General features: G+C 40.5%; 1 protein-coding gene across 1 annotated transcript in view; it reads left to right on the top strand.

Annotated features, from left to right (window-relative positions):
• The first annotated feature begins 8,938 nt into the window (after positions 1–8,938).
• Hpse (heparanase) overlaps positions 8,939–19,197 on the top strand; it is a 33,480-nt gene continuing 23,221 nt past the window's right edge. Inside the window, exons 1-3 of the mRNA XM_005339309.4 lie at positions 8,939–9,286; positions 16,212–16,357; positions 18,481–18,606. Coding sequence (XP_005339366.2) covers positions 9,072–9,286; positions 16,212–16,357; positions 18,481–18,606 — 487 coding nt within the window. The 5' untranslated portion in view covers positions 8,939–9,071. The remainder of the gene's footprint in view (positions 9,287–16,211; positions 16,358–18,480; positions 18,607–19,197) is intronic.

The following is a 19,197-nucleotide window of genomic DNA, read 5'->3' as shown; positions in this document are numbered from 1 at the left end:
CATGAGTCCGAGGAGATATTCCAGATCCAAACCATAACACTGACAGTTGGCCACAAATCAAGAACACTCTAGACTGCGTCTAGCCTACATATAATATTAGGATAGGCTACATGACAAAGTTCCTTGAAGAAGCAGCAGCTGTATTAAAGTCCTTTAGACCGCCCAGCACGGTGGCACATGCCTGTTATCCCAACAGCATGAGAGGCTGAGCGAGGCAGGAGGATGGGGAGTTCAAAGCCAGCCTCAGCAAAAGTGAGGTGCTAAGCAACTCAGTGAGATCCTGTCTCTAAACAAAATAGGGCTGGGGATGTGGCTCAGTGGTCAAGTGCCCCTGAATTCAATCCCCAGCACCTCCCTCCCCCCAAAAAAATTTCCTACAGACTACAGACTGCTGGGTCGTGCCTGACTAGAACACTGCAATTGTAGAGAGACAGAATATTACATGTCTAGAGCCAAGATTATCTTGGCCTATCTTTTTTATCTGGCCTAACATTCTTGTAACTAAAAGATAAGTTTCTTAGAAGGTAGCACGCAGCTTAGCAGACCTCTAGGCTGCATCGACCCTAAAGCTAAGAAAGCTTTAACATCTGAAGCCTACAGAAGGGATGTACCTTGCTGTAGCTGCTCCCACCAATGTCAGTGGAAAATGTATTGCTTTATGACTTTCTTCTCTGCTGTGACTATAAGAGTTCATGTAATTTTTTCAAGGGTAAAACATATTCAGGGTAACTTGAATCCATGTTGCTGGGCAAGGTCACTCATATTGGGCTCATAATAAACTATTTTCTTCTGGTGGTGCTGGGGATTGAACTCAGAGCCTTGTGCATTCTAGGCAAGCACTCTACCAACTGAGTTATATTCCCAGCCCAAAACTATTTTCTTGTTTCCATATTTTACCAGAACAGATACTTTCTCCCATCCCACCACTTCCTTATTTCCAGAGCATTTGCTGGACTTCTTCATTCTCTGCCCCATGTTTGGACTGTTTTAACTGTTTGTGTTTATATTGTTTACAGTTTACTGTTTATTGCTGAAGGTAACAATAATTAATGTACTACTTTAGTTTATTATACTTCTGGAATGAGTATAATTAGTTGGGTCTCCAAGGGCCTTTACCATTTCAGAGACATGACCAAATTTAGGCAGCCAGCTTTTCTCAGGGGACTTTTAAGTAACCTCCCAAACTACATAAATTATCTACCTGGTTATCATGTATGGCCACTAGAGCGCATTTCTTCTTATGATTCTAAGAACAATTCCTGCTTTTCCTGACATCTTCTGGCTCACAGTGCCAGTTCCCAGCTGGCTACAGATACAGAAATACATATTTCATATTGCATAGCATGGTATACATATTTATAGTGATACTCATACATTATATATACATATATACACTCATACATATACACATATTACAAACTAGAAATTCTGTCTGTATCTATAGAAAAATGCACATCCATGTACTATAAATAGTCATCAACCCCAAAGAGGAAACATTTACAGGTTTTGTTTTTTGTTTTTTGTTTTTTTGCTTTTTGCATTTTTTTGCAGTGCTATGGGTAGAACCCAGGGCTTCACATGTGCTAGGCAAGCACTCAATCACTAAGTTATACCTCTAGCCCTATAGTTTGCCTTTTAAACATACTAAGATAACTATATAGCATCCCCTACCCTAGGCTTGAAGCCCTTTCAATGGCTTCCCGTTGCACCAGGGCTACTGTAAGTTTCTGCAGTGTTTGTCCCTGTGTCCCCAACCAACTCCTTGCTCTCTCCAATCCAGCTGCCTCAGCCTTCTCTCAGTCATACCCTTTCCTAAGACTTGAACGAGTTCCCCCACCTTGGACTAGTGGTCTACTCACCTTTCAGATCTCAACTCAAGTATTACCCCCTCAGGAACCCTTTCCCTCACCCAGATGCAAATCCTCCATCACACATATGTAAAGCACCGCCATCTTTGGAGAACCTACTGCACTTGCAATTTTGCTTCTGTGTGACTTTTAAAAAATACTTTCTATTTCCCTAGTAGAAGGGGAAGTCTGAGCCTTCCAGAGCACAGGAACCATTCCTGCTTGTGTTTACTGTTGCTTAGCTCAGTGCTTAGTACATGGTAGTCACTGAATAAATATTTGAATGAATTGATAAAGAAATGAATATGTGAAAACATTTTGAAGAACAGGATGGACTCAATAGATGTTAAATTCCTTTCTTTCAGCATCTAGCAAAGATTTTCTTTTAGTTTGTTTTAGAGGATAGTTTGATCAGCAAATAATTAAAACTTAAAGTTAGCTTTAGTAAGTCACAAACCAATAACTTAGAACAACATAGTATGTAACTATTTACAGAGCTTGGAAGTAACCACAAATGCCTAAACAAGTTTTGCCCCTGAAGGGATTTCTACATTAGGAAAATCTTAATTTTCTAGACAGACAATTGAAAAGATTGATATTTTCTAAAAACACCCTGAAATCAATTTATTGTCTTATAAGTGTTTATATTCATACCAGGCAAATCCCCAAACCAAAACCCTAATGAAACTACTGGAAATCAGTCCAAAGTCCACATAGAAAGGATAGTTACTAGAGTCGTAGGACAGAGGGAGGCCTGACTCTGGGAATCCAACAAATCAGGTCCAGCTACTTGCCCCAAAAAACAAACAGAGAAGGTAATAAGGAAAAGCATGAAAAGAACTTTTATCCGCGTAGCTACATCCGGAAGACAAGGGGACCCCTGCCTTAGAGGGCCCTCAATGACTCTGAGATTTTATAAAAAGGGGAATGAGGGGAAGGGTTGGGGGATTTGCATAACTGGAGGCTTTTCACAGATGCCATAGCAGATGATCTGGACAAAGTGTAGTCTGCTTTATCATTATCTCAGGATTGGTCGGGTGGTCCTTGTCAGCATAAGAAAGTTACTGTCTAGGGGGTAGTTTCTACTTATCACAAGATGTTTGTCAGACCTTGTTCCTGGAATCCAAAGTGAGTCAGAGCAAAGGAGAAAGATGCAACATGAAAGTTGAGATATTGAGTTTTTAATCCTGCTTTTAGCCACCCACCAGACATTTACAGGCAAAAAATGAAGAGGCATTGGCACATACCTGTAATCCCAGCAACTCAGGAGGCTGAGGCAGGAGGTTCACAAGCTCAAGGCCAGCCTCAGCAACTTTGTGATCCCCTCATCAACTTAGCAAGATCCTGCCTCAAAATAAAAAGTAAAAAGGGCTGGGGATGTAACTCAATTATAAAATGACCCTGGGTTCAATCCCCAGTACTGAAAAAAAAATTAAAATAATGTGAAGAGTCCAAGTCTCTGTTACATTACCATATTATAATTATTAAGTGATTGTCCTAGTTTATTTGAAGATTTTTATTTCTAAGTTGTCATCATCACCTAATTTGTGAGTCTCCAAATCTTTGAAGAATAAATTGTGATAATATTTTTTTAAATTCTCTTATCTGCTGAACTTATATTTCATATTGCATCTGAAGCTCGGTGTTTTACATGTACATATAAGTCAACTAATTCTTTTTAGTATTTATTTTTTAGTTATAGGTGGACAAAATACCTTTATTTTATTTTTACGTGGTGCTGAAGATTGAACCCAGTATCTCACACATGCTAGGTGAGCGCTCTACCTCTGAGCCATAACCCCAGCCCCACAACTAATTTTTAATAAAAGACTTTGAGCGCCAGGCTTGGTGGCACATACCCATAATACCAGTGGCTCTGGAGGCTGAGACAGGAGAATCACAAGCTCAAAGCCAGCCTCAGCAACTTATCGAAACCCTAAGCAACTTAAACTCTGTCTCAAAGTAAATTAAAAAGGGCTGGGGATGTTGCTCAGTGGTTAAGTGCCCCTGGGTTCAATCCCTGGTTAATAATAATAATAATAATAATACATATTTCAAAGTCTTCCTTTTAAAATTGTTTTTCTCCATATCAAGGATTGAACCCAGGAGCGCTTAACCACTGAACCACATCCCCAGCCCTTTTCATATTTTGTTTTGACAGGGTCTCACTAAGTTGCTTAAGGCCTTGCTAAATTGCTGAGGCTGGCTTTGAAACTTCAACCCTCCTGACTCAGCCTCCAGAGGCCCTGGGATTATAGGCATGTGCCACAGTGCCCAGCATGAAATATATATAATTATTCCCACTTTACAGATGAGGAAAGTGAAGCCCTTGGATGTTGAATAATTGTTCCAAGCCCCTACACCTTGCCCAGGACTAAAGTGAATGTCAAGGGCTGGGGTTGTAGCTTAGTGATAGAGCACTTGTCTACCACATGTGAGGCACTAGGTTTGCACCACATGATAATACATAAATTAAATAAAGGTATTATAGCGAATGTCAAAGGGCTTTAGCTAGGCTACATGTAACCTGTAACTTGCCACCAAAATGTAAGGTGTTTGAATCCATCCCATTTATTGAGTCTTGATTTTAATTCTTGCACCAAAGGAGTCTTATTAAGGACATTGGGGCCTAATCCCACATGATGGAGATTAGGGCCTACTTTTTCTTCTATTAGACACAGGGTGTCTGGTTTTATTCCTAGGTCTTTGATCCATTTTGAGTTTTGTGTATGGTGAGAGATGGAGATTTAATTTCATTTTTGTTGCATATGGGTTTCCAATTTTCCCAGCACCATTTGATGAAGAGGTTATCTTTTCTCCAATGCATGTTTTCGGTGCCTTTGTCTAATATAAGATAATTGTAATTTTGTGGATTAGTCTCTGTGTTTTCTATTCTGTACCATTGGTCTACCATCTGTATTGGTGCCAATACCATGCTGCCTTTGTTACTATTGCTCTGTAGTATAGTTTAAGGTCTGGTATAGTGATGCCATCTGCTCCACTCTTCCTGCTAAGGATTGCTTTAGCTATCCTGGGTCTCTTATTTTCCAGATGAATTTCATGACTGCTTTTTCTATTTCTATGAGGAATGTCATTGGGATTTTGATCAGAATTACATTAAATCTGTATAGTGCTTTTGGTAGTATGGTCATTTTGATAATATTAATTCTGCCTATCCAAGAGCAAGATAGATCTTTCCATCTTCTAAGATCTTTTTTGATTTCTTTCGTTAGGGTTCTGTAATTTTCATTGTAAGATCTTTCACCTTTTTCGTTGATTCCCAAGTATTTTATTGTTTTTGAGGCTATTGTAAATGGAGTAGTTTTCCTCGTTTCCTTTTCTGAGGATTTGTCACTGATATACAGAAATGCATGTGATTTATGGGTGTTGGTTTTATATCCTACTACTTTGCTGAATTCACTTACTAGTTCTAGAAGTTTTCTGGTGGAACTTTTACATCATTCTATAGGGACACAGCCACATCAATGTTTATAACAGCACAATTCACAATAGCTGAGCTGTAGAACCAATCTGGATGCCCTTCAATAGCTGAATGGATAAAAAAATTGTGGCATATATACACAATGGAATATTACTCAGCAAAAAAAGAGAATAAAATCATAGCATTTGCAGGTAAATGGATGAAGTTGGAGAAGATAATGCTAAGTGAAGTTAGCCAATCCCCCCAAAAAAACAAATGCTGAATGTTTTCTCTGATATAAAGAGGCTGATTCATAGTGGGGTAGGGAGGGGGAGCATGGGGGGAATAGACAAATTCTAGATAGGGAAGAAGGGTGGGAGGGGAGGGGGTGGGCGTGGGATTAGAAATGATGGTGGAATATGATGGACATTATTATCCAAAGTACACATATGAAGAAAAAAATTGGTGTGAATATACTTTGTATACAACCAGAGATATGAAATATTGTGTCCTATATGTATAAGAAGAATTGTAATGCATTCCACTGTCATATATAAATAAATTTTTTTTAAATGTAAGGTGTCGTTTTAGTCAGCTTTCTCGCTGCTGTGACCAAAAGATCTGACCAGGGGCTGGGGATGTGGCTCAGACGGTAGCGCGCTCTTCTGGCATGCGTGCGGCCTGGGTTCGATCCTCAGCACCACATACCAACAAAGATGTTGTGTCCGCCAAGAACTAGAAAATGAATATTAAAAATTCTCTCTCTCTCTCTCACTCTCTCTTTAAAAAAAAAAAAAAAAAAAAAAAAAAAAAAGATCTGACCAGAACAATTGTAGAGGAGAAAAGTTTATTTGAGGGCTCACAGTTTCAGAGTCTTAGTCCATAGAAGGCTGGCTCCATTCCTTGGGGCTTAAGGTGAGGCAGAACATCATGGCGGGAGAGTGTGGCGTAGGGAAGGAGCTCACATGATGGTCAAGAAGCAGAGAGAGACCCTGGTAGACCCAGTCTAATTTTCTCTTAAAATTGGGAGCCATCTCGCCACAAAGTCATGAAAAGATAATTTCAGTTTTACTATAAATTACTACAAATTCTGAACTAGCTTAGAATGCCTGCCTGTGCCTTGAACTCGCCCATGCCTGGCTGTCTGACCAGATAGCAGCCCTCTCTGAAATTTTAGTGACACCTCATAAATCTTGGCCTTCCCTGGCCAGACAACGACCCTCTCTGAGGCTCTAATGACCTTCATAAATTCTGATGTCAGGGCCAGCAAAAATGTAAACTAGCCTTTGTGTTATGCTCCTCAGAGTTCTGTTATCTGTAACCCCCCTTTGTGTAACTTCCTGGGCTATAAAGCTGGGCTACAAGAAAGCCGCAGGGCTGTCTTGTTCCCACAGTTTTTGGTGGGAGAGGCAGCCTGGCCAGTCGAAATAATAAGCTTGCTTTAATTTGATTTTAATTGGAATCAGTGGTCTTTTCTTTGTGTCCTGGTCTAACAACCCCACTCTTCAGATACAAAATATGTACCCTAAAGCTACACTCCCAATGAACCATTTCCTCCAGCCATACCCCACCTGCCTCTAGTTACCATTCAGTTAATCCCATCAGGGGTTAATTCACTGATAAGGTTAAGGCTATAACTCAATCACAATTTCTCCAAATTTTCTTGCATTGTCTCACACATGAGTTTTTAGAGGATACCAAATATCTAAATCATAACAGTTGTCTTATAAAATGTCTTTGAAATTACAATTCTCTACTAATATTCCCATATATTCTTCCCTCCTATCTGCCTATATAAACTTCTTACCCAGCATAGTGGATCAAACCAACTAACCTAGCAGAGTCAAAGAGCCAGAAACTTCTGATCTCAGCCAATGAATCATCATGTGAGCATGTTACTTCTCTTTGCTTCCTCATTTATGTTTTCTCAGTTACAAAATCAGTAACTTGCATGTGGATTACACTGACCCACATCTCAGAATGTCATGAGTGAATACTGAAAACATAGAAAACTTGCAATGATCCACTTTTCAAATAACCCAAATATTCCAAAGAAATTGGTAAGATTTGTGCCTCATGACAACAAGAGGCAGGGATGTTGAGTGGAATGTAGGATCAATATCATGACAAAGGTAGAAAAAAGAACCTAGTCTGCTTTTCCAACTGCACATCTGCTGTCATCGAATTGCACCCCCTGAACAGCTTGGTAATTACATATGAATTTTTTCATTGGTACACTGTCATTGTAGGACATGAACCTGATTCAGAATGCAAAATTAGCTATGCATAACTTTAAAGTTGCTTAAGAAATAGGTTGATGTAAATCTGATATACACTACAAAACAAGCCATTTTTATTTATTGCTAAGGGTTTTCTCAACAGATATTTATTGGATGCTTACAAAGTGCCAAGCAGGGTGCCATGCAGGGACTGTGGCTAGCACAGTAGACAAGACAATCCTTAACTTTGCCTTCAAGGAGTTTATAACCCAGTAGATGAGGTCAATGCTGAGCAAAATCACAGTACTAACAAATTGGTAGGTTCTCAAAAGCTCAGTATGCTATAAGAAAGTATTATGGGGGGGCTCCAGCTGCCTGAAGACTCAGGGAGAGCTTCCTTGAGGAAATTACATTTCAGCAGATAGGCTACTGTCATCCAGGGTGTGTAACTACATTCACATCTCAGCTCTGACACTTGGACAAGTTGCTGTCTCAGAGCTTGAGGCCTCATGTGTAAAATGAGAAAAAAAATGTGCTTGTAGCAAGGTTGTGAGAATGAGAGGTACAACAGGTAAAGCACCTCTCCCACAATCAGGCATATAGTAAGCACTAAGTGCTTGTTGCTTGCTATAATTATATATCAACATAAACATCAAAGGAAAACTAAAGAAAGTTTGGATAAAATCGAAAGATATATGCATAGAGGGGAAATTTGGCATAGTCTCCAAATCCAAGGGGTAGTCAGTACATCACAATTATATGGGGGCTTCTTTCCTCCGTTTCAGATCTCTGAGCCAATAATAATAATAAGAAATTATAATTATACTACTAATAATAAATAATCATAATTACTATTATTAGTAGTAGTAGTATTTAGTGGATCTCTAAGACTTCACTAAATACTATTTACCTAAGTTGATAAAGAATTGTTGAGAGTTGATCTCTTTCTGGGTACAGTTTAGCCAAAGCAAACTTGGTCAGGTTTTTCAAGCAAAACTTAAGATACCTGAGAAATAGCTTCCTGGCCCGAGAACACAGGGTTAATCCTATTTGGTAAGCTCAAGTGACAAGCCTGTGTTTAAACCAAATGGGAGGGAAAATGACGAATGCTCAACTGAAGGTTCGTTCAGAAGAAGTAGCGCCATCTGGATGGGACCTGGAAGAGGGAAACGACCCTGTTTCCCCTACAGGGCGCAGAATATTGTCCCTAAGGGAGCTCAGCTCCAGATGCTCAGCACTCCTTCCCGGGCGCTCCCTCCTAGCCATCTAGGCGCTTGGATCCTAGCCATCTGCGCACCCTTCAGGATGAGTGTGGGTGATTTCGTAAGTGGACGTGACCGCCACCGAGGGGAGAGCCTGCAAGGAAATGGGAGTGACCGGGGAAGGCAGGGCGGAGAGAAGAGGGAGCAGTGGGAGGGATGCAGGGGAGGAGTGGGAGGGATGTAGGGCGCAGTGGGAGGGGGGAGGGCGTGAGACGGTGGAGAAAAGAAGAAAAGGGTGCGGTGGCCAGGCGGGAGGAAGTGGGCGAGCTGTCGACTCTCGCTGCGCAGCCGCTTGCGGGTGGAGCACCCAGGTGAGCCCGAGATGCCGCTGCGCTCCGAGCAGGGGCTGCTCCTGCTGCTCCTGGGGCCGCTCGGTCCTCTCTCCCAGGGCGCCCTGGCGGGACCCTGGCAGGCCAAGGACATTGTGGAGCTGGACTTTTCCACTGAGCGGCCACTGCACCTGGTGAGTCCCGCGTTCCTGTCCTTCACCATCGACGCCAACCTGGCCACCGACCCGCGGTTCCTCACCTTCCTGGGGTAAGCGCCAGCCTCCTGGTCCTGTCCCCTCTCCTGGCCTCCCGACACACCCGCCAGTCGGGCCGGCCACTCTCCTCTCTTCTGCGGTGAAGCAACTTTACATTTGGTCTTGAGAACACCCTCCCCCACGACACACACACACACCCTCTTCAGCCGGTTGCAGACAGCTTTCGCATTTTTACTTCATTCATTCAGCACGTGTTGGCTGAACGCCAACCAAGCACAAGTATTATGGAAAATTTTGGAAAAGAAACTACCCACCTGCCTTAGCACCCCCGCTAGCTGGAGGGGACAGAGACAAGTGACCCTGGAGGGCTGTTTGAATTTTCTGTGCAGTATACAAAAAATAAATAAATAAATAATAAGCTCATGGATCAGGTTTTGTGGTCCTTTAAAAACTGTTAGGACGATTTTGTTTTTAAAAAATAAATTTTAAAAAAATCAGACGGAAAAGACCTCAAAGGAGAAGAATATGTGTTACTTATTTCTTTTAAAAATTTAAATGTTAGATAAGTGAGTCCTCAGAGACTACTGCAGCGACTCAGAGCCCTAATAAAAGGATGTCTCTCCAAAATGAAACTGCAAAATGTGGTGCTGCTTTAACAGTTGTGAATGGTTTGTTTGTTTATTTCCTCCTCACCTGTGGAAATACACCTGTTGCAGGTTTACTGCTTTTGCCTCAGTCTGATCACAAGATGAACAGCTACAAGGACAGTCCTAGGTCATCTAGGCCATAGGAGCTTCCAGAGATGACCACATCTTGACCAGTCCATCATCTCACCATTGTCAAAGGCCTAGATTTTCCCTTCCTGAGCCCACACTGTTAGGCCATTGCTAATTTCACAGGTGGTCTAGTTAGTGGTTAAAAGATTGACAGGCAGAACACCTTGTCTTGACTTCCAACTGTGTAAAACAAGGAGACTCGGTTTTTATGGGCAGCTTGGCCACTCCAAGTCTTTGCTTCTTTATCTGTAGAATAGATTTTCTCGAGCCTGCCTCATAGAATTATTATGAAAATTTGATAATATGATAAGTAATTGGCACAATGTTTGACTTGGAGTATTTAAGTTCCTTGTTTCTTCCTGGGAAATAGTGTTCGCTTAGCCTATTCAGCAGTTTTCTGTGTCTCTTTTCCCCTTTGTGGGGAGGAGGGGCCCCACTTTTTGCCCTTCCCCTTAAGAATAGAAAGTTGACACCTGGCTGCAGCTGGATGGAGGATGGGAAGAATACTCTGGAGAAATGCTGAACACAGGCCTCTGGATCTGAGGACCCCAAGCCTGACAGGGGGATGGGGGAGCTCACTGAAAACATGATGAAGTAGGTGTCCACTTACTTAAATGTGAGGACTGAAGTCCTCTTCTGCCACAGCTAGCAGATACCACGCTCCCTCTCCAGGAATGGACAGGTGGGGATCCCCTTTGGAGAAACAGGTCCAAAAGAAAAAACTTATGGTATAACTTTTAGGATCCAGGGTCAAACACTCTGCAGGCAAGTTCACCCCAGTGAACTAGCATTTCCACCCCGAACACAGAACTTCCAGGTTACAATTTAGTAAGAGTGATACCTTTACTCTTCTTAACACATCTCTTAGCTTCCCATAGCACTCTTTCTTCCTTCTTACCCCAATCCTTTTTTGTTGGAGGATAATGAAAAATCCAAGAAACAACCTAGTTTGGTGTTTTTATGTTTTGTTTTACCTTTTGATTTTGGGATGTGTTTGTGCGTATTTATAAAACAATTCCTCTCCATACAAGCTTCTTTCCAGGTTACTCATCTGCATGCACTGTTCTCAGCTGATTAGTAGAGGCCGGAGCGCCTTCTCCTGAGCTCAATCTTCACTGCTAAATCTCCCCAGGGTGGTTAGCATAGGGCCTGGGGTGGCGGACAGTCATCTCAGAAGGTGACACTAAACTTATTGTCTGTTTACAGTTGTAGAGAAGGGTGAGCTGGTTGTTATTTTATCCCAATTCCTTAAAAGTAAAGATGCATGGGCAAGACTTGCAACAGTTGAACAGCTGAAAACTAAGTAAGGAAGGAGGACAGTACAAAGAGCTGACCCCTCCTGAGCACTGGTCAGTTTCCTAGGCCCTGTTCTAGGCCCTTCCTAATCTGAATTCATTTAGTCTTTGCTGCAGCACTATGAGATGAGTACGATTATCATTCCCATTTCAAGAGTGAAGAATTTCTGATTCGGGGAGATTAAATAATTTGGCCATTGTCCGTCAGATAGCAAATGAAAGCGGAGTTTGAAAGTAGACTTTGATCACAGAGACAACAGTACACAAAAAGAAAGCAAAGCAATTTTTATTTTTTAAAGGAAATGGGACAGAACATGTTAGAAAAAGATTATCCAGAAACAAATTGAGAGATGGAAAAGAAGCACTGACTCAAAGATGCTGGGGAATCAGGACTGAAAAACTTCTAAGCAGAACTAAGTAAATTTCATCAGATGTTGCAGTTCTGGCTTCCCACGATGGCAAACAGGTTCATCTGTGTTCTAATACATAAAACCAAAAAGCTAAAAATAGAAACAATTTAGAATTGAAAAACAGTAGGTGTAATTTCTCCTCCCAGAGGCAATTAATCAACAAACCAGAATATTTCCTCAGCCTGACTTGGCGCAGAACTCCAAAAAGGACCTGGCCCTAGAAATAGTATGTGGAATAGAAATCTCATGTGAGCTTCGTGTTGCAAGGCATTTATGGAATTTTAAATTTTCTAGTAGTCATATTTTAAAAAGTAAGAAGAGGTCTGGGATATAGCTGCGTTGTAAAACACTTGCCTCGCATATGAAATGCCTTGGGTTTGATTCCCCAGTTCCAAAAAAAAAAAGGAAAAGACAAAAATAAATGAAGTAAAAAGAAATAGGTGAAATTAATTTTAATAATTATGTTATTAATTTGATTATTTTTAACATCATAACTGTAATTGATATAAAATTATTAATGAGGTATTTGACATTTCTTTTCTCAAACCACATCTTCAAAATCTGCATTTTATATGCTTACAGCACTTCTCAATTTAGACTGCTAACATATGTAAAGTGGCTACTGTATTAGAGAGTGCTTACATTTGAGTCAAGACACATGCAGAAGCATAATTCCCTCATGCAAGATAAAACAATACATAGCTGAGTACTGTGCTTCATAAGAAATCATAAGTATTACAAAACAAAAGTGCTGTGGAATAGGAATAATATTAACATTGCAGGTGTGCTTGCTTGTCATAGTAATCTGTTATTTTTCTTCATCAAAGTTCATCTTTTTTGTTTTTTGCCAGTTTAATAAATATTCATTAATAATAACTTTCAACAATTAGATTTCTGCCAGGCATGGTTGTCCACACCTGTAATTCCAGTGGCTCCAGAGGCTGAGACAGGAGGATTCTGAGTTCAAAGCCACCCTTAGCACCTTAGCAAGGCACTAAGCAACTCAGTGAGACCCTGTTTCTAAACAAAATATTTTAAAAAAGGGCTGGGGATGTGGCTCAATGGTTAAGCACTCCCAGATTAATCGCTGGTATCAAAAAAATGAATCAAAATAAAAACAATTAGATTCCCCCATCATTAACAAAGTTGCTTTTTCATATTTGGAAAAAATACTTATCACCATGAAATGCACGTTTTTATAACTGATGTAGAAAGAGCCACAGATCCTCCATGTGCCAATTGCTGGTGGAAATGACTATGGAAAAAGAGACAGATCTAAGAACAATGACAGTTCTGATCCCTGAGAAGCGCTGTCCCCCTGAGTGAGCTCTTAGTGTTCCCCTCCTTCCTGAACCTTTCTACTGTGTTCCTTTGCACAGTGACCCCTTTCTGTCCTCAGAATATTCCCTCCACCCCCTTTCCCAACTAAAAACATGGCACTTCCCTGAAGACATTCTCTTCCCCTGTAACCCTTTAGAATTCAGGTTGCACGTTCTCCCACACTCCAGTCCTTTTCCTGTTCCCCCACACAGCTTCTAGATAACAGCCCACTCGTTTGAACGCAGACTGCTGTAGTTCAAATTCCTTTTGACTTACTCCCTTGGACAAGTTAACTTCATTTCCTCTTGTTCAGGTTCTATATCTACAAAATAAGGATAATAATGGCACTCACCTCATTGGGTTATTTTGAGACTAAGTGAAAAAAAATCTATGCAACATGCTTAAAACACTCAGCTTGAACTAAGCTGACACATAGTAGAGATGATTGTCATGACACCAGTGTGAGGTACTAGTTCTCATGCAATGCTCCTTGTCATTACACTCTGCTCCCCTCTTATTTCTCCTTATTGATTAAAGACTGGCACTGATCTCCCAGCTTCCTCTCTAACATCAAGTCCCGTCATCATCCTGGATGCCTTTAAATCCATCTGAATACACTTCTCCCTTGATTTCTTCACCCTACACATTATTTGATACTCTTCATTCAGTGTGGTAAGCAGCTTGTATCAGCTCACAAAATGAGTTCATTTCTTCTCAACTCTGCATTCAGTGACATCATACTGCTGTCTTGAAATGGTGGGGATTTTTACATCACTGTGATATAAACATCATGGTGGAAACTGCAAACAGTGAAAATCAGGGCACTTTCCTGAGAGCTGGCCTGGCAGCACACACTGTTTCACACCACTTCATCTAGTGAATTCCATGAGCACACCTCAATGCTCTTCATCACTAGTGATCTTCCAACATCCAGAAACTTCAATTCAGATTTCTCAGCTCCATCTCCTCTCAGCCCCTTTATTCTATGGTAAAAGTAAGTAAGTTCCCATCATAATTTTTTTTCTTTTTCTTTCTTTCTTTTTTTTTTTTTTTTGAAGTACCTCCACTGAACAATTTCCTCCTCTCTCTACTTCTTCCATATTTGATTTGGGCTTCTTTTTTAAAATATTTATTTATTTATTTTTAGTTGTAGTTGGATACAATACCTTTATTTTATTTATTTATTTTTATGTGGTGCTGAGGATCGAACCCAGGGTCTTGCAACATGCAAGGCGAGCATTCTACTGCTGAACCACAACCCCAGCCCCTGATTTGGGCTTCTTTTTTACTTTTTTTTTTTTTTTTTTTTTGTGTGTGTGTGTGTGTATGTGTACCAGGGACGGAACCCAGGACCTGAATCACAGAATCACATCCCCAGCCCTTTTTGTTTGTTTGTTTTTTATTTGAGGCAGGTTCTCACTAAGTTGCTTAGGGCCTCACTAAGTAACTGGCTCCTGCTTCAGCCTCCCCAGTATCTGGGATTACAGGCATGCACCACAGCACCTGGCATAGTCCTTCTTGATTTATCACCCAAACTCCTCTTGTGATAGTAATCTCAAATCCTGTGCCGTTGTTCTTCCTGATAAAACTCCCAAATCTGACTTGTTCCAACTATATTTTCTCTCTTTGGAATCTACAGTGTGGTCCCTAAATCTGGAAATGGAAAAATATTGCTTAATGTTTGGTGCATATTAATAAACTATCTCTGCTCTTTGTGTCAAAGATATATAACTTATATTTGCACAAAAGCTAAAATAAAAACAACTGCAGACTCTTGGGTTTTCCCCCTAACAAACTGCTCTGGAAACGAAATAGCTGCAGCTGCTTTTATATATTCTTTCATTATTTCCATATCATTGTAGTAGTAGCTATTTTTCCCTTTCCTTTTTTCTACATATGATTGAAATACTGTACCTTTGATCAATTTTGTTTTTATGGAAAAGTTCTGCAGCTGTATTAAATATGTTTTTTGTCAGAAGGCATCAATATTGTATTCTCAAAACATGGAAATATTCCAGTGCAAAGAAGACTTAATACCAAAACTTTGAAACATGTGATTTCCTTTATGTAGCAACAGCCAAAGCATTGGGTTTTAATTTCATTTTGTTCAGAATATAATCTTTGTTTGGCCTCCTTCCTCTTTCATCAGACTAGCCTCCCTTGTTCCTTCACTTACCACATATTTATTAAGTAGCAGCTGTGTGCCAGACATTTGTCTAAGTACTGGAGAGAGTCTGATAAACCAGACAAACAAGGTCCCCTGCTGTCAGGGAGCTTGCATCAGAAGTGAGGCTGGGCTAGATAGGAAACCAAGGAAATACATGAGGCTGATTTGAGAGAGTGGTGAATGCTGTGAAGGAAATAAGGCAGGGAGATGTAGCGAAGAGCTCCCCAAGGTGATATAGTTCGAACCTCTGTGCACCAGCTCTGGCATTTAGGTATCTGACCCAGACTATCTTTCAATGCCTGGGCTCCTTTCCCAGATGCTAGTTTTTCCTTCCATTTCCCAAAGAGGACCAATCTCTTGTCAAATCTCAATTGCTTATAGATATTAGCTACATGAATCTAAATGAGTTTTTCTATCACCAAATAATCACAATACCAAGAGCTAGAGTCAATGCCTAGCTAAAGGCAGTAATGGTGTCAGTCTTGAGTGACTCTCTCAGAGGAGGTTCCTCACATTGGTTTTAAGGCCATGTCTTGGGACCTGTGCACTAGGGATTACTAGTCACTGATCTTTATACTCCCCAATCTATATCCCTAGCCTAGATGTGTCGCTTGAATTCCAGACACACTTGGTCAAGGGCTAGATGGAAATAAGATTTTTGGTGTTACTTCATCATCTCAAATTCTACAAAACTAAACCTTCTCTCTTTTTTCTCCTTCATCCTTATCACCAATCTATTACCAATTCTTTATCTCAACAAATGATATTACCATCTTCCAACTCATTTCCCAAGATAAACCCTTGCCTCCTCCTCAACATTGAATTAATAACTAAACTTATGATTTCTATGTATAAATATGTCCTAAATGTATCCACTGCTCTCTATCCCTGAGGCAAGTTACCAAGTTAGAAGTCAGGAAATAAGTCTTTCAAAAGAAAATGAAGTAAAAACATTTGACTAGGTTGTGTTGGAAAAAATAATTATACTTTCTTGCTTGTCTTCATAACAGTTCTCCAAAGCTTCGTACTTTGGCCAGAGGTTTGTCTCCTGCATACTTGAGATTTGGTGGCACCAAGACAGACTTCCTAATTTTTGATCCCAAGAAGGAACCAACCTTTGAAGAAAGAAGTTACTGGCAATCTGAAGTCAACCAGGGTGAAACTTTTTAAAGATTCTATATTTTAATTAACTTGTGTCTATCATGAGAATGCTGGGAGAAAAGTGTAATTGCTCACATATTATAAATTCACAAGAGATTAAGGACCCCAACTGATCTGTGGAGGTGCCTAAATGACAGGAGCAAGCTATGGACAGGTTTCCTCATCTGATCTTTTCATGACTGTGGAACCTTACAGACAAGGTTTGCTAAGCATAACTGAGAGGGAGTTGTGCTATTAATAGGACAAGGGTTGTAGCCAAAGGACAGGGCTGCTTGGGCAAAAAGGTGACAACTGAAGAGGATATTTCCAGCTGAATATATCCACACAGCAATAGATTTTTTTTTAAAATTTAGCACATTTATTCTGGAAATAGAATGTGGAAGGAAGATCTAACAAGGGGCATAGAGATACACTCTGCTTCTACAAATGGGTTTCAAAAAACTTGATTTCCTGGGCAATGGTTCTCAACCATTATTGGCTGTTCATATCACTTGCTATGAATCTGAATATTTGGATCTCCAGGCTCCAGCCTTAGAGCCTGAGTTTAGCGAACTAGTTAAGTGATTCTGATATTACAAGTGTGTGGCTACTGTACATACGGTGCAACGCTACATCATTTACAACCATAGAAATGTAAAATTGTGCTGCAATTGTGTACAATGAATCAAAATGCATTCTGCTGTCATAAATACCTAATTAAATAAATAAATAAGTTTAAAAAAAAAAAAAAGAAGTGTGTCGCTTCACCTGAGAAACCTGCCCAATGGAGTGTTGAGGATTGTCCTGGGTCTTTCAGAAGTGCCACTAGATGTCAAATGGAAGTTAAATCGATGTCTGAGCAATTGATAAATATATCATATACATCAACAAATTATGATAATGTGTATCTAATACCAATATTAATGAGTAATATTTAATTATTTTATGTATTACATATTTTCCTTTTGTTTATTTTCTTCAACTAGGAAGTAGTTAGAACATTTAATCGGACATTGGACCAAAATTAAGTGAGTGGTAATTAGAAAAAAATAAAAGAAAGGCAGGGGGTTCTCTTTGAATAATGAGTTTTAGAATCCTTTGGATTTGGCCCTTTCCAGCAGTCAAAGCTCTAAACCTTTTTAGGCAGGAAACTGTCCTTTTGTCACCAGTTTTTTTTTTTTTTTTTTTTTTATCTTGGGGGGAGGGTTGTCACTGGGATTATCCCAGTTCCTCTGAAACATCCTTTATGAGTGCAGGGACAGAGGAGGCCCAGTTGCCAGCAAGTCACAATGTGCAGGTTCCCAGAAAGGAAGTGGTTGGCCAGTCAAACGCCCTGGCAGCAAGCACCTAGAGGCCCTGCTGCCTTGTGATAAAGAAACACAGGGTCCCCAGCCTAGTAGCAAGGTTTTCCAAGTACATGGGTTGTGGTCCCAGAAGCTTGGATGGTATCAAATGTAGAGGGGGGGAAAGTCAATAATCTCTACCTTCATTTTTTGGTGGGGGGTGGGTGGGTACCAGAGATTGAATTCAGGGGCACTCAACCACTGAACCACATCTCCAGCTCTATTTTGCATTTTATTTAGAGACAGGATCTTACTGAGTTGCCTAGCATGTCGATTTTTCTGAGGCTGGCTTTGAACTCCTGATCCTCCTGCCTCAGCCTCCTGAGCTGCTGGGATTACAGGCATGAACCACCGCGCCTGGCCAGGCCTGTCTTCATTATAGCAAGAAGAAATCACTATGAAGTAGATAGAGGCCGTGTATAATAAATATCTACTATATATTTTAAAGTGAACCTTAACAGAACTGAACTAGGTTTTCTGTTAGGGTCCCCTGGTAATTTCACACTTCTGAGCTACCTTTTGAATTATTTAAATAACTTGAAGCCATATCCAGTATTCTATGACCAGTGTATGTCCAGTGTTTCTTAGGAACATTCTTCTTCCAGGTTTGTGTGTGTGTGTGTGTGTGGTGGGTGATAAGCTGGCAAATTTGGCACATATTGTTCTCTGATCTCTTACCCAATAACCTGAAACTTAATTATGCTGCTTTAGTCATGTAATAGCTAACTAAACGTGTGTAGGATTTCAACCTTATTACAACAAACACACATTCTCTAATTCTCTTTTCCACACACAGATATTTGCAAATCTGGATTGCTCCTTTCTGATGTGGAGAAAAGGTTACAGTTGGAATGGCCCTTCCAGGAGCAGCTGCTACTCAGAGAACAATATCAGAAAAAGTTCAAGAGCAGCACCTACTCAAGTAAGGAACAACAGGCTCCTGGCAGGTGTACTGGCCACAAAAGTATTTGGTTAGGTTAAATTTGGGTTTGAGTCTAGTAAGCCCCACAGCAGTTGTGAAAGCTACACAATATTTAAATGCCATCAAAAGTTCATGGGAGGGGCTGGGGCTGGGAGTGTAGCTCAGTGGTGAAGCACACATTTAACGTGTATAAGGCCCCAGTTTCAATAACCAGCACCAAAAAGAAAAAAGAAGAGTTAATGGGAAATCTTGAACCCAAATCTTTATTTCTGGCTTTTTTCTTTTTATCTGACTTTGCCTACTAGCCACAGAGTGAGGTTTAGAAATCAAAGATTCATGAACTAATAATGAATGACTTTTACTGCTCTCAAGAGCTAGGGAGATAGGCACAGTGCATACTCATGTAATCCCAGTGGCTTGGGAGTCTGAGGCAGGAGGATCACAAGTTCAAAGCCAGCCTCAGCAAAAGTGAGGCGCTAAGCAACTCAGTGAGACTCTGTCTCTAAATAAAATACAAAATAGGGCTGGGGATGTGACTCAGCGGTCAAGTGCCCCTGAGTTCAATCCCCCTACTCCCTCAAAAAAAAAAAA

This window comes from Ictidomys tridecemlineatus, chromosome 9, assembly GCF_052094955.1.
Source record: "Ictidomys tridecemlineatus isolate mIctTri1 chromosome 9, mIctTri1.hap1, whole genome shotgun sequence".
NCBI lineage: Eukaryota > Metazoa > Chordata > Mammalia > Rodentia > Sciuridae > Ictidomys > Ictidomys tridecemlineatus.
The sequence above is the reverse complement of the archived record's forward strand: the minus strand, read 5'-3'. Positions and strand labels throughout refer to the sequence as shown.